Source organism: Xyrauchen texanus, chromosome 19 (assembly GCF_025860055.1).
Source record: "Xyrauchen texanus isolate HMW12.3.18 chromosome 19, RBS_HiC_50CHRs, whole genome shotgun sequence".
Lineage (NCBI taxonomy): Eukaryota > Metazoa > Chordata > Actinopteri > Cypriniformes > Catostomidae > Xyrauchen > Xyrauchen texanus.
The window spans coordinates 6,349,187-6,365,040 of record NC_068294.1 but is presented as its reverse complement, the minus strand read 5'-3'; the positions used below and the strand labels follow the sequence as shown (position 1 = coordinate 6,365,040).

General features: G+C 37.5%; 1 protein-coding gene across 1 annotated transcript in view; it reads left to right on the top strand.

Annotated features, from left to right (window-relative positions):
• The first annotated feature begins 1,571 nt into the window (after positions 1-1,571).
• Positions 1,572-15,854, top strand: part of npm1b (nucleophosmin 1b) — a 43,333-nt gene continuing 29,050 nt past the window's right edge. The window contains exons 1-7 of the mRNA XM_052150279.1: positions 1,572-1,650; positions 2,035-2,120; positions 3,972-4,091; positions 9,388-9,481; positions 10,328-10,422; positions 15,242-15,315; positions 15,517-15,571. Of these exons, the coding sequence (XP_052006239.1) occupies positions 1,602-1,650; positions 2,035-2,120; positions 3,972-4,091; positions 9,388-9,481; positions 10,328-10,422; positions 15,242-15,315; positions 15,517-15,571 (573 nt within the window). The 5' untranslated portion in view covers positions 1,572-1,601. The remainder of the gene's footprint in view (positions 1,651-2,034; positions 2,121-3,971; positions 4,092-9,387; positions 9,482-10,327; positions 10,423-15,241; positions 15,316-15,516; positions 15,572-15,854) is intronic.

The window sequence follows — 15,854 nt, the reverse complement described above, 5'->3', positions numbered from 1 at the left end:
GAGTCAAGACATTATGGTTATGAATATAAACACTAGGCTGACTGTAGCAATATGACATAATCCCTCCTTTTTAATCTCACTATAATAATTTATTAATACTTAATATGTTTTATTGCTGCATTGTAATATAAAACATGAATTAGGGCATTTAACAGTGTTCGTTTGCAATCTAAGCATATATTTAAGCATAATAAAGTATTTATTAAGCCTTTATAACATGTGAGGTAAACTGCTTAATATTTGGCAAGTACTGCATGAAAGCCATCTTTTTATGTATGTTGTTATAGTTGCATATCAATGATTTATAATGCATTTGTAAATGACATACTAGTCATTAATTAACCCCTTTATAAACCCGCAACAAAGGAAACATTAACATAGAGTGTTACAACTATTAATTATATTGTGTCTGTAGCCATTAGCCACATTGTTTGGCATAGAGCAATTAAATATTCACCAAATTATCTGTACAGCACCTTTAATATTTCAGATGAAACCCTTTTGAATAATGAACATACACCCTGTAATTATACATGAAAAGGTGCAATGCATTAAAAGGGTAGTCAGAGTACAACCAGTAACGGACATGTTCTGTATAATGTTGATCAAACCCCATAAGAAGCAGATGACGATACGTTTACACCCTCTATTTGAGGACTTAACAGAAAGAACCATTTATTTGAATGTTAAGCAATGTGTTGACAGAGTTCAGAGACTACAGAGAGCTCTTTTTAACTCTCCGCGTGCGTTTTGGGGTGTGTCATCACACTGGCATGTTTTTGTGTGCATACGGGTCACTCACATTAAAGTGCTGGCAGTTTTGGTCGGTTTTCTTTCAAGATGGCACAAGGGCCTGTATGAAGGGTGGAAGCAATTATCTTCATCCTTATTTATGGCAGTCACATCAAACAAAGCAACAAGCTTTGTTCTTGTGAATAGGAAATCAACTAAATCCTTCTGAAGAGTTTAATAAATAGCAAACATTGCCGAAATGTGCCAGTGTAGCATACAAGACATGGAATTAGTTGAAAGTTGTTAAGTTTGTATTATTTTCAGACAGTCATTCAGTCACCCACATGCTTGTTAACAATGGGCCGTTTAAGGATCTTCAAAACCATACCCTGAAATATACTCATCAGCCTTATTGTGATTGCCAGTCAGAGAGTGTTTTAATAGGGCAGGCCACTCTTTTCTCTTTTCACTTTGCTCTTTATAGCTGTTTACAGGTGTGATTTAATATAGTAAAATATAATAATACATTAATTAATTCATTCATTGCATATACCACCTTTAAAGTCATCCAAAAACTCATTTACATTGTTGTGAAGCACAAAAATTGCATTTGATTATGCATTGTTAAATGAACTATGAAATAAATAATGTAATACTTAAAGTAAACGGAATATTTAATATATGGCGTCATCTGGCGAAAAAATGTGGTACTTGCAAGCAAGAAAAAGGTAAACGATTGACCTTTTATTATCTAGGACGCACGCCATTGGTAGACACCCGTCCATTCGAGCGCTCTCATTCGTCCATTCAGATGTCAATCTTTGCGCCGGAACTGCGATTACAGAACATGCACCATTACTGGCGCAAAAATGGAGGACAACATTAAAGACCTCAGTCGACCTCAGATGTATTTATTTGGTGAGCTAAAATAAAACCACACGTTGCATAATCATATATATTTGCGCTAAAGCGTTAAATGCAATCATTTGACACGCGTTTGCTGAATTATTTCAGCATATAAAAGAGAACTGTGCAGGCTAATGCAGTTAGCCGCATGCCTTTACTTTGCCTTTGTAGCCTAAAGCTAATGTTCAGCGTGTGCTCAGTTGCTGTTGTTGTTATTATTATTATTTAAAAATATATATTTAGACGAGGAGGAACATAGATGTATGTTTTTCTCTCTCGTTTGCTGTAATATAGTATCTACAGTTTTAGTACATTATATTATTGTGTAGCATATTGGATTGTTTATATACAGGCGGATTTCTCTAACATTTTGACTTTTTTTGTTTTCTTTTGTAGGTTGCTCTCTGAAAGCAGAGAAGAAAGAGCACAAAGTTGAGGTGGATGATGATGATGAGGCTGAACATCAGCTGTCACTCAAAGCGGTGAGGAGGATTTCATGAATGTATCACTAAAGTTACTCATTTGCACAGATGTCCAGTTCTGCATGGATTAGTTTAAATACTGCACGAGCGATACAGAAAGATGCAGTCATGAAATATCTGAAGATTTTATTGAATATATAGTGTCAGTGTCATTCTATTTTGTGCTTTCTATTGAATTCTTTAACTCATCATTCTGTCCTGTTCCAATCTGTATTCTATTCTAATGTTTTATATTCTAATGTTTTATAAATATATTCAATTCTGTTCTTTTTTTAACCTACATTATTCTATTCTAATGTTCTATAGTCTAATGTTCTATAAATATTTTCATTTATGTTCGTTTTTAATTTATATAATTCTATTTTTATGTTCTATAGTCTAATTTTGTATAAATATTTTCAATTATGTTCTTTTTTTAATCTATATTATTCTATTCTAATGTTCTATAAATATTTTCTATTTTTATGTTCTATAGTCTAATTTTCTATAAATATTTTCAATTCTGTTCTTTTTTAATATGTATTTTTCTATTTCTATGTTCCAGAGTGTAACATTCTAGTAATGTTTGAAATGAATCCGCTAATCAGTATACATTTATTTTTAAATTCTAAAGCACAACATTCTATTGGCATTTTAACTTCTAGTGTTCCAGTCTATATTATTATTTTCTTAAATTCTAGACTGAAACATTCTATGATTGTTTAAAATTCTAATTTTGTTTGAATCTGCATTCTTTTCTTAAATTTTAGAGTGCTTACCTTTTAAATGTTATTGTGTTCTAATCTATGCTACTCTATTCTCAAGTTCTAGAGTTTAACATTCTATTAACCTTTTCAAGTCTATTCTTTTTCAATATTGTTCTTGTCGTAAATTCCAGAGTGTAACATTCTATTAATGTTTGAAATTGTATTCTCTGCTAATCAATATTATTCTGTTCATTAACTCTACATTGTAACATTTTATTAATGTTATATATTCTGTTCTTTGCTAACTTACGTGTACTAGAGGACTGCACGGGCCTTAAAATGAAACCCGAACTTGTTCAGAACGTTGAATCTTTGTGACTAAAAAACATTATCTAGACGCAGTGCAAAGAAAGAAACAGAGCGCAGGTGTCTCAACATGCATTTTTGAAAATTTTAAGTTCTTTTTAACTTGGGACAGACTTTAAACAGTGCCGGTCCTACGCGAGACCCTGAAGAAACAGCGAGACATGGCACAACATTCAAAGACATTTTCCAGCGTGTGTTTGCATAGAAAAACTGTGGGAAATCCGAACAAACACACGCAAATACACGTTGCATCTGTGAGTGAGCGTGCGTGCACGAAACAAGTTAGGTGGGCTGTTTTTCTTTTTTTTTTTCATTTATTACAAACCCGATCCCGACCCAAACCCGAAGTCCTACTTGAAAATATGATCCAAACCCGTCGAGTTCTCCGGTCCCGTTGGCCTAGGTGGGGTTGCAGACATCTTAAAGTGTGCTATTCTTTAGTCCTAGAGGGTAACATTCTATTAATGTTTTAAATTCTATTCTCTTTTCATCTATATTATTCTATTCTAAATTTCAAGAGTTTATTAAGGGTTTAACTTTAAAAAGCTTTTTTTTCTATAACATTCTAAAGTTCTATTATTGAACATTTTAAATGATTTTGTTTGCTGTTCTATTCTGTCTGTAGTTACTGTTTTTCCTCTGACTGATTCTTTATGTTGATCTAATATGGTTTGTAAAGATTTATTTTATTGTGAATGTTTATCGCTGTTGTGCAAATGATCATCTTGATTGCCCATAAACTCACATTAAAGAGGCAGTTTACTCTCTCACACACACACTTCCTCACTTGTGTTCTCAGGTGTGTTTGGGTGCAGAGGCGGAGGACAAATTTCACACGGTAGAGATGGAGGGATTGACTTACGATGGGAAATCAACCAAAATCACCCTTGCTGTATTGAAACCATCTGTTCTGCCTTCTGTAAGTGTGCTAGACTGCCTTTATTTTTAATACATATCTTCTGAAAGAACAAAATTTTCAAGTTTTGCTCAATGTAAATAGTTGTATATGCCTAATCATTAATACAGTAAACAGTTACCATGTATTTTACTGCTATTTGTCCTATTAATAGTGAAATGACAGCAGGGCTCAACAATAAGGATGGCCTGGGGCCAGTGTTAGAGAGTTTCGGCCCGCTTGACAGAACTGCCACTTACCCTGTTAGCAGTTTCAGACAGGATCTGCAGAGCAGAAAGTACTACACTCTGATTGTTGGCTGAAAGTATCATGAAATTAGTCAAAATATTTTATAAACAAACATGCAAGGGGTGGGGAATGCTCAGAACTTTTATCAAAGACAGATGGCGTAATTCTGTGGAAATCTGCGGTGTTCTGAGCATGCAGATTCAGTCTGGGCCTGCCTATTGGGCCAGTGCTGCCTTGTCACTAAATCTTACATTCACTGATCTGGTAAATGCTTTTTGTACAGTATGTCTTATAAAGTGAAACTTTTGGATTTCTGTGATGTATTATTGAACATTATGAATTTTGAGTACGGTTGTTAATTCTGCTAATTATATCAACAAGGTAATATTATCTAGCTTGCTAAGACAGATACGGTTTTACCAAAATTGCTAGAATAGCATCTAATAGTTTCGGAAGCATACGGTAGAAGGAGTTGAAAATAACAAACCAATCAAGAACGTTTTGCAATTAATTTCATAACAAAAAACATTATCTTTATATATATCTATGTTGGGAAGGAAATCAGCCCTGCGATGGACTGGCGACCTGTCCAGGGTGTCCCCCGCCTTTCGCCCAATGTTAGCTGGGATAGGCTCCAGCCCCCCGCGACCCTGTACACAGGATAAGCGATTGACGATGGATGGATGGATGGATGGGAAGGAAATCAGTACTTTAAATCACCAAAGTGGAATTCAACTGATCACAAAGTATATTCAGGACATTACTGATGTAAAAAACATCATCACTATTTGAAAAAAGTCCTTTTTGATCAAATCTAGACATCACTCCAACACCTTATCCTTGAGTAATCATGCTAAATTGATCATTTGATACAAGAAAATCACTTGCCATTATATCAAACACTGCTGAAAGATATTTGGTTCATTAAATTAATCTTAACATTGTCTTTGTGTTTGTTTGTGAGTTGCGACAGTATGCAATAGACTGGCATGTCTTATTAGGTAAAAACGGCAAAAAAGAAACAGCTTTCTCTAGAAACTCGTCATTCAATCATAGTTTTGAAGATTTCATACAAAGGTGTACACTACAGTCTTCAAAGACAAAGCACAACTGGCTCTAACAAGGACAGAAAGAGATGTGGAAGACCAGATGTACAACTAAACAAGAGGATAAGTACATCAGAGTCTCTAGTTTGAGAAATAGATGACTCACATGTCCTCCGCTGACAGCTTCATTGAATTCTACCCGCTCAACACCAGTTTCATGTACAATAGTAAAGACAAGACTCAGGGGTGCAGGCCTTATGGGAAGAACTGCAAAGAAAAAAACACTTTTGAAACAGAAAAACAAAAAGAAAAGTTTAGAGTGGGCAAAGAAACAGACATTGGACAACAGATAGTTGGAAAAGAGTGTTATGGATCTTAACCCCATTGAGCTTTTGTGGGATCAGCTAGACTGTAAGGTGCGTGAGAAGTGCCTAACAGAACAATCACATCTATGGCAAGTGCTACAGGAAGCGTGGGGTGAAATGTCACCTGAGTATCTGGTCAAACTGACAGCTAGAATACCAAAGATCTGCAAAGCTGTCATTGCTGCTCGTGGAGGATTTTTTAATGAGAACTCTTTGAAGTAGTTTAAATTTTCACATTATTAATGTCCTGACTATACATTTCATTCACACTTTGGTGAATGAAAGTACCAATTTCTTTCCATAAGAGCAACATTTATAAATTATTCCAAACTTTTGGCTGCCAGTATATAATTTTAATTCTGTCACAAACACATACAAAAGTACATTGCAATCAGGCCTGGCTGATTTGCACAGATTGGCCAAAACATTATGACAACTTGCCTAATATGCTGTTGGTCCTCCGCTTGCTGGAAAATAGTGCTGACCCGCCAAGGCATGGACTCTACAAGACCCCTGAAGGTGTCCTGGTGTATATGGCACCAAGACATTACCAGCAGATTCTTCAAGTCCTGTAAGTTGCGAGATGGAGCCACGCTGGATCAGATTTGTAGGTCCAGCACATCCCATAGATGCTCAATCGAATTGAGATCTGGGGAAAATGGAGTCCAGGGCAACACCTTGAACTCTTCATTATGCTCAAACCATTCCTGAACAATGTGTGCAGTGTGGTGGGGCACATTATCCTGCTGAAAGAGGCCATTGCCATCGCCATCAAGGAATACCACTGCCATGAAGTGGTGTACCTGGTCCGTAATGATGTTTAGGTAGGTGGCACGTGTCAAATTGGCGTCCACATGAATGGTTGGTCCCAGGGTTTCCCAGCAGATCATTGCCCAGATCTTAACACTCCATCCACTGGCTTGTCTTCTTCTCTCAGTGCATCCCCAGGTACATGGCGCTCATGTACATGGACGTCCGCATGAAGTAAAAGAAAATGGGACTCATCAGACCAGGTGACATTCTTCCACTGCTCCAAGCACGCGTGCCCATTGTAGGTGCTTTTGATGGTGGACAGGGGTCATGATGGGCCCTCTGATCGGTCTGCGACTACACATCCCCATACACAGCAGGGTTCGATGCACATTCCTCCCGTAACCATCATTAAAAAAATTGTTACTTGTGCCAGACTAGACCTTCTGTCGGTTTGGATCAGATGGGATAGCCCTAAGTAACTTAAACTGTATTTATTTTGTTTGATTGTTGAGAAAAACGAATATGAACTGACAATTTTCATGTTTTTCTTGAGAACATAAATTTGTGTACACTCTAGACATTTATATTTGTATTGCACTTTTCACAGTACACAGTTTCAAATCCGCTTTATAGAAAATCATGCCTTGTCTAAAAGCCCCCTGTGAACAAGCTGAAGTGACTGTAGCAAGGAAAAAAACATTCATAATCCAATATTATTTAGCAGCTTGAGCAAAAACCGATCAGCAGACACATTTTTTTTGCCCTCTTCCCCGTTTAACTTTTGATGTAAACTTTACAGGCATTATCACCGGCTTATAACATGTGCGCAAGTGTTGTTCTCAAAGCTGCTTACATTTCAAATTCAAAGGCAGATAATTATAAGTCTCATGTAATCGTGGTTTTCTTAAGTTGTCAGAAATGACTCATAACTTATGAGTGTCTTGCTGTGCATGTCATGTGAGAGGCGACTGTTAAACTTACTGCTGCTGTTTCTGCCTCACAGATCCATTGAATAACGTGGTGATGTCTGTGTAAATAAAACAAAATTTTTAGGACATGACGCAGATTCGACAAGCTGTACCACTACAGTAAAATCAGCTCGTTGTTTGCCATTGATCTTCTCACCTATGTACTGTAGATATGTTGATCTGTTGTCCTGTGAGTGCTCTCTCGGGAGGAGACCGTTCCACAGCTCTCAGTATTGCGCTGCTTGATTTTAATTACACTATAATGCGTTTATGTATCATATTATACATTTTGTACTGTATAGTGAGCATCGTATCGTGCGATACAATATGATACAGTACAATACGAGTGGTCATAATGTTTTGGCTCATCAGTGTACAGTATATCAGCCTATGACTACAGGTTTCTTTTTGCCTTTTGTTTGTATTGAGCACATTTCTAAAATGTCTTGTTAGAGAAATGAATATTGCAGTGATAATACTAGTCTACAATAATTGTTATTATTTTCCAGGTGTAAATCATTCTGATGCTCAAAATTGCACCTTGAAGTTGATCTGGTTGCTGTATGTGGGTTTATACTGTGGAATGATGACTTTTATGGGTGTTTTTATGGTATGTGAAGAATGTGTCTAATAAAAATTCCAGCTGTGCTGGTCAAGTTGTGATTGACAGAGTGTTTTTGGAAAGGGTTGGGCATTTGTTGCATCATCAGGACAGCGGGCACAAGCTCTTCATGACATGGGCACAAGCTCTTCATGACATAAGCACATATTCGCCTCTGTTTTGTATCCGCAAGTTTACAAAGAACCCTTTGAAAATGTTCTGTCAAGCAAGGTTTACAACTTTTTGTTTTCTGATAGATACCAACCTTTGGTTTGATCAGTACAGTGGGCGGGATTTCAGCAAAGGGAATTTGAATAGGGCCGAATGAGTTTTAACCACCCCAAAACTTTGTGCTCTCATTGTCTTTAGGGAATGGTGGAGGTTTCATCCATGCTTATAAGACCTTTGATTTTGTTTGTGTGTGTGATATCGACCATCTCTGTAAAATCTTGGACTCCCTCATTTTATTCCGTAATCCCCAAATTAGAATGCGTCCCTGCATATCTAACTCCAAAAGAGTCGACCAGTAATTGAACCCTAATTACAAGGTTTTGTCTTGATTACTCAGAAGACAATTAACTCATCAGTCAGCATTTGTGTTGAAACGGATAATCTGATTATTTTGGAAGTGAGGGATTGCTCGCCATTCAACGTAACAACAACAACTGTTTCATAGCTCTCAGTTAAAACATTAACCAGACCATCGCACCTTCAGCTGTTTACTTATGGTTTCCATGGGTGCAAGTGCCGTTGCCTGGCGCTATGGAATGTCCATTCAGAATTTTTGGCTTCAGCTTATATTTTGTGAATTGTGTAATTATGCTCTGATAGAGTCTGTGTTTAGCTGTTTAGGCCTGTCTCATATATGCTAGAGTGATGTGATCAGGATGGGTCCCAGTTGTGGAGTGTTTCTGGGAAAAATTAAATCTTGTTTGTAGGTTTAAATGCTGAAAGCCTTTGTGATGGGGATATCATGTTTGTGGTATGCGAACATTTGTCATTGGCTTTTGGCGCTGAAGCAAAATTAATAAAGCATGCTTGGCAAGAGAGTGTAACTTAATAAATGAGAAAGATCATAAAACTTAAGTCTTGGTGAAGAATGCATAGTCTTGCTTGTCTGACCATGAAATAGTATCCTTAACAGAAGCCAAATAAGATGATATTGAATTTTTGAATTTATTCACTGTTGCGAAGTTCATGCCAGCATGAAGCTGTGTAAGTTCATCTTATTGGATTTGATTCATATTTACAGAAATTACTCATTCAACTTTAGTTCATAATGAATAGATTCACCACTCAGGTTTGATAACAACATGTGTTTCTGCCTGTTCCCTGTAGCTTAGTCTGGGAGGGTTCGAGGTCACGCCTCCTGTGTCTTTTCGCCTGCAGTCAGGAGGGGGGCCGGTCCACATTAGCGGTCAGCATTTCGTCAGTGAGTATTTTTTGTATTTACTTGTTTGTTATTATGACGTAGGACATTGCCACTGTGGATGAAGCTGTGCTGTACTCTCCTCTCCTGTACTCTGCTGTCTGTCTGTCCTCTCCTGTCCTCTTCTGTCTGTCCTCCCCTCTCCTGTCTTCTCCTCCTTTACTCCCCTCTCCTGTACTCTCCTCTCCTGTACTCTCTCTGCTCTCCTGTCCTCTCCTCCCCTGTCCTCCCCTCTCCTGTCCTCTCCTCTCCTGTCCTCTCCTCCCCTGTCCTCTCCTCTCCTGTCCTCTCCTCCCCTGTCCTCTCCTCCCCTGTCCTCTCCTCCCCTGTCCTCTCCTCTCCTGTACTCTCCTGTCCTCTTCTCTCCTGTCTGTCCTCTCCGGTCTGTCCTGTACTCCCCTCTCCTGTACTGTCCTGTTTGTCCTCTCCTGTCTGTCCTCTCCTCTCCTGTACTCTCCTGTATGTCCTCTTCTCTCCTGTCCTCTCTTCTCATATTTTCTCCTCTATTCTTGCTTCTCTTCTCATCTAACCTTTTCCCATCTTGTCTTTTCTCTCTTCTCTTCTCATCTTATATCTCATTTTGTCTTTTCTCAACTATTTTCACTTCTTGTTTCATCTCAATTTCCTTATAATCTTGTCTCTACTCGTCTCATCTCTTCTGTTCTCTCATCTCATCTTGTCTCTTCTTTTTTCATCTCTTATTGTCTCATTTCATCTCATTTGGGGGACCATTCAGGAAATCTTTTTGAAAGCTATTATTGTTACAATTCTCACTGGTAGCACATAAATAAAATATTTCAGCTTGAAACCACAGTCATTTATGTCTGTGATCTTTCTGGTTTGTTTTAGGTGTGAAGGAATCAGATGATGAGGATGAGGAAGAGGAGAATAACACCTCACCGGTAAAGAGACCATCCAACATTGCCCTCACAAAAGTGCCTCAGGTGAGCCTGACCCCAAAGAGAATGGAAATAAAAACACAAAACAAATAAAGCTGTTTACACAGACCCACATTATCATGTGACAGCTAAAACTGCCATGTTTAATTTGAAGGGTCAGAAAGAGGGTTAAATGAAAAGTGTCAAGAAAACTAATTCATGTCTGTTTTTTGTGCAAAACACCTTTACATTAGTCTTTATTGAAATAAATAAAATTCCACTCAAAATGTAATGTGGCCCAATTAAGCCTAGAAATTCCCATAGATTGCTAGAGATAAATTCTTTATTTATGACAGAAAATGTGATACTAAAATCTGATGGGGATCATTTAATAAAAAATTCTAATGGATTGTTTAAAGAGAAACTGTAAAGTTGTCTCTTGGCTCGTCTCGTCTTGTATCATTGTCTCACTTCTCATCTTTTCTCATCTCTTTTCACCTCTTCTCTTCACCTATTGTAATATTCTGGGGAGGAATCAGGCCAACCCAAATAACCCTGTGATTTGGATTACATAATCAGATAACAAAAATCAAGTACTTGTAATTGGATTAAATTACATTTAAAAAAAGTTGTAATCATACTAGTTACCTTTTATTTATATATTAACAAGGCAATGGCAGTAAATGGTTATTTATTGATAATTTTCATATCAGTATCATCATATTCTTACCCCAAAGCATAGTAGTCTCACAGATGAACAGGGGTGGAAAGTGTACTGAAAAATCATACTCAAGTAGAAGTACTGTTACTTCTCCCAAATATTTAGTGTGAGTAGAGTAAAAGTAGCTGTCCTAAAACTACTCAAGAGTAAAGGAGTAGCTCATTTAAAAGTACTTATGTGTATTGACTACTGAGTTGCAAACCCTATACCCCATTATAATGAACACTGCATGCCAACTTTCAAAATACATCACTTATCTATGATAAACTACATGAACCTGATTCCAAAAAATAGAAGGGAGACATGATAACAGAAAGTAAAAATTAAAAAGTTATTTTCAATACACTGATCACAATTTTAAATCGTAATGTATGAAACAATTACATTAAAATCAGTTCATGTGTTGGGTCTAAATTTCCCTTAATGTCGACAGAGCGTTATTGTTGTGCATAAAACATGTTCAAGCAATGCAAAACAATGCTAAATAAGCAAGATCACTTGACACGTCATGTCCTGCACAATAGAGGAGGTAGAGCAGGCATGGGAAATGTTGTTTGGTACAGGGGCTACATCGTGCTTAAAAATAAATATTTCTCCCAAAAATAAAAATTCTCTCATCATTTACTCACCCTCATGCCATCCTGGATGTGTATGACTTTTTTCTTTCACAAATTAAAATTTTTAGAAGAGTATCTCGGCTCTTTTGGTCCATACAATGAAAGTGAATCAGTGCTAAAATATTGAAGCTCCACAAATCACATAAATCAGCATAAAAGTGGTTTAGTCCATGTCTTTAGAAGCAATATGATGTGGTGAGAAACAGATCAATATTTAAATCCTTTTTTACTATTAATTCTCCTCCTTGCTCAGTCAATCTCCACTTTAACTTTCACTTTCTTCTTGTGTTTTTGGTCATTCACATTATTCATGCATATCGCCACCTACTGGGCAGAGAGAAGAATTTCTAGCAAAATGTTTTCATAAATATTGATCTGTTTCTCACCTACACCTGTCATATCCTTTCTGAACTCATGGATTAAACCACTGGAGTTGTATGTATTACTTTTATGTGCTTTTTTATATTCTTCAAAAAAATCTTAATTTGTGTTCTGAAGAAAGAAAGTCATAGACAGATGGCAGGAGGGTGAGTAAATTATGAGAAAATTTTCATTATTTCTTTAAGTAGCACATGTGTGCACGCACAGTACTCAAATCAAGCAACAGCAAAAGAAGAGTTCGACCAATCACAGCGCTGGGTTCATTTCCCAAATAGCAATAATATCATTAATAAGAGACTGCAAATCGACAGCAACATAAAATCCTGTTTTGATTCCCCTTCCACTCCTGCCGTCTTACTGATTTCTTAAGCAAGGCCAGTACAGTAGTCACTGTACTTCTAACTCTTTAAGGTAAACAGGTTGTGGTGGATGTGGAAAGTTGAAATATTGAATTGAGTTAACTTAATCCTCTGGAGTCGATGTGATCGCATGGATTAATTTAAAATACTCCATCATTCATGGTCACTCAGATAAGACAAAATTCAGCCATGCAAATGATAAAATGCTCCAGTAATGCTGAACAATAAATCTAAATAAAATTGAAATCGTTATATGGCTTAGTTATTATGCAAGTGCTGCGATTTTAAATATTTTGAGGCGCCGTGTGTTCCAGAGTGAAGAGTTCCAGAATTGTTCAGACGCGTGTTCTGTGCTCACACACGTGGTGTTTTCCATCTCAGAGTGGCTCATTTCACCGCTGCTCTTCACAAACTGTGTGAGTTTGTGCCACTTACCGTAATTTCCGGACTATTGAGCGCACCTGAATATAAGCCGCACCCACTAATTTTTAAATAAAATATTATTTTGAACATAAATAAGCCGCACCTGTCTATAAGCCGCAGGTGCCTACCGGTACATTGAAACAAATGAACTTTACTCAGGCTTTAACGAAACACGGCTTGTAACAAAAATAAATAGGCTTTAACGAAACATGGTGTGGCAGCGGGGGCGTGGTCAAGCGCCCGTCCGGGAGAGAAAATCGGTAAGGGCGCTCACACCTGAGCAAAATTATGTCTAACACCTGTGTCTAATTTCAGTAAGCATGGGGAGAGCGGCATAAAAAGGCAGCAGCCACAGAGCTGAGAGAGTGACACACGTCAGTCTAGTGTTGGCGCATAGAAGAATTGAGAAACTTTATCAAATTGATTGTAAACATTGCTGTGGTCATTAAAAGCCTTACCTGGAACGTCAAGTGCCCTGCTGAAAACTGTCACACTGGTGCCCGTGTGACAGTTTTCCCAAGAAGCACACGTGAAGCAGGGCACTTGAAATTAGACACCGGTGTTAGACATAATTTAGCGCAGGTGTAAGCGCCCTTACAGCTTTTCTCTCCCGGACGGGCGCTTGACCACGCCCCCGCTGCCACACACGGCTTGTAATAAAACATTTGCAGTAAACAGTAGCCTACCAAGAAAGTCATTGGTCACTATCTTCCTCCTCTTGTGCACATGAAACCACTGAAGTCATCTCCTTCGGTGTCGGAGTTGAATAGCTTCAGATTTAGTTGTGTTTTTGCACTAAACACAACTAAATCTAGTTAGTTAGTAGTTAGGAGTCAATTCCTCACGCTGCTGTTTCCAAAGTCTTATCATCGACTCATTAAGACCAAGCTCCCGTGCAGCAGCTCTATTTCCTTTTCCAACAGCCAGATCAATCGCCTTCAACTTGAAAGCAGCATCACATGGGTTTCTCCATGTCTTTGCCATGGTGAGGGTGACAAAATTACTACCGTAATCAGAATGATGGGAAGTTTGAGCGCGCTCGATTTAATCTAAACAGTAAACAAAAAAAGTTGTTTTGACCTTAACCCGTTCGGCAATTTCATTGGTCTAATGAAAGCTTCACGCCGCCAAAAAACTGAGCACGTCACAGAATGTTATTTTTTTTGTATTTTATTTTTTTTATAAAATTTGAAAGGGGTAAAAATCCATATATTAGCTGCGTCATTGTATAAGCCGCGAGGTTCAAAGCGTGGGAAAAAAGTTGCGGCTTATTGTCCGGAAATTACGGTATAACGTTAACTTGACCGCAAGATGCGCAAACATTTCCCCTGATTTGTAACGAGAATCGTTTATAAATCAGCGCTTATGAAAATTTACCACGGTTTTACTGTACTGTAGTAAGTGTTTTTTTTTTTGTTTTGGCAGAATGAAGAAATTAAAGACAGACATACAGTAAATATGAGTATTGTCCTAGTTTTGGTTAGATTATGACCAGTGTTTCCTCTAAAATACTGCCTTAACAGGGATAGCACAAAGGTGTGTGTGACTGAGTGCAGACCTGCTAACCTTTGGAAAATATTTAACATTAATAATGTTATCCTAGCGCTATGTAATTTGTAAGCTAGCTTGCTTGTTCACCTGGGGCCGGTTGCACCAGCTTTGCGCAAGTTACAACTTAGCCTAGTTGTGGTGTAAATGGGCACTAAGTCACAATTTACACACTATTAAATATTTGAGCGTTGCACTATTAAACTTAGGTAGGACCCTACATATAAACGAAATATTTACGGTGGCCTCCGACCAGGAGTAACTGATGGAATAAAAAAGCAAACTCATTTAATAACATCAATGAACTCATGTTTTGACATTATCTATCAAGGAACTACAGGTAATAATTTAGCTATCTAGGAAGGCCTACGTTAGTAGATATTTTTTAATTGAATAGGCTACATTTTTCATTTTGGCTATTTCAGGATGTGTGACTATATAGCTGATTTAGTTTTTAAACAAAATGTAAATCCTGAACTCAAACTTGGGTTTTACTCATATCTCATTGACAGTGTTTTACATCATAACATAATTGTTTTTAATTATTATTATAATTTTTATATTTGATCATATAGGCACGTAACCGTATTAGCGCTCAAACATTAGCTGTCTGTCAATCAAAACGACAAGCAGCCACAGAGGTCAGGAAATAAAAAGTCCATCTTTTATATTTCATCTAATCAACCAACCAGTTGTGTTCTTGCTATTGTGATTGATGTAATGAACACCCTTGTGCTAGATGTAAAACATTGGCTAAATATTATTTAGATTGTGCTGCAAAGATTTTACGTTTGAGTATATTTTCCTCATTGTTATGTTTTTTAATATGTTTTTAGAAAAAGCTTAAAATGGACTCTGATGAAGAAGACAGTGACGAGGATGACGAAGATGAGGATGATGAAGATGAAGAGTAAGAAATCAAGATTGTTCAATTAATATGTGAGCTTGGATGAAAGGAGCACTCTCAGTAAACAAGAACTTACTTTGAGGGTTCATTTCTATAGTTGTGCGCAATGCAGAAGATGAATCTGTGCCTTTTTATTTTATGTGAAGTATAAACTGTCAGATTAATACCTGATTGTTTGTCTGCCTTGTCTGTCTGTCTTTGAAGGGATGAGGAGGAAGAAAAGAGAGTTGAAAAGAGTCCCGGAAAAGCCCCTCAGAAAGTGAGTGTTGCTGTTTTCCCTTTGTTTAAAGAACTGTGAATTGTGTATATTACTGCACATTACTGCTGCTGTCCTGAATAAAGTCGAGTGACCACCTGAGTGACCAGCAGGTGCCAGTCTCTGCCTGAGAAAGACAGAGTGAGAGGTTACCCCCAACACACACTCATCACTTAATGTACTTATTCTGTCCACTTCCAGAGCACTTTCTCTCTCTCCATATCTAACATATTCTCTGTCTCACTGAAACTTCTCTTTCTCTTGTGTCTGGATCAGTGACATGACA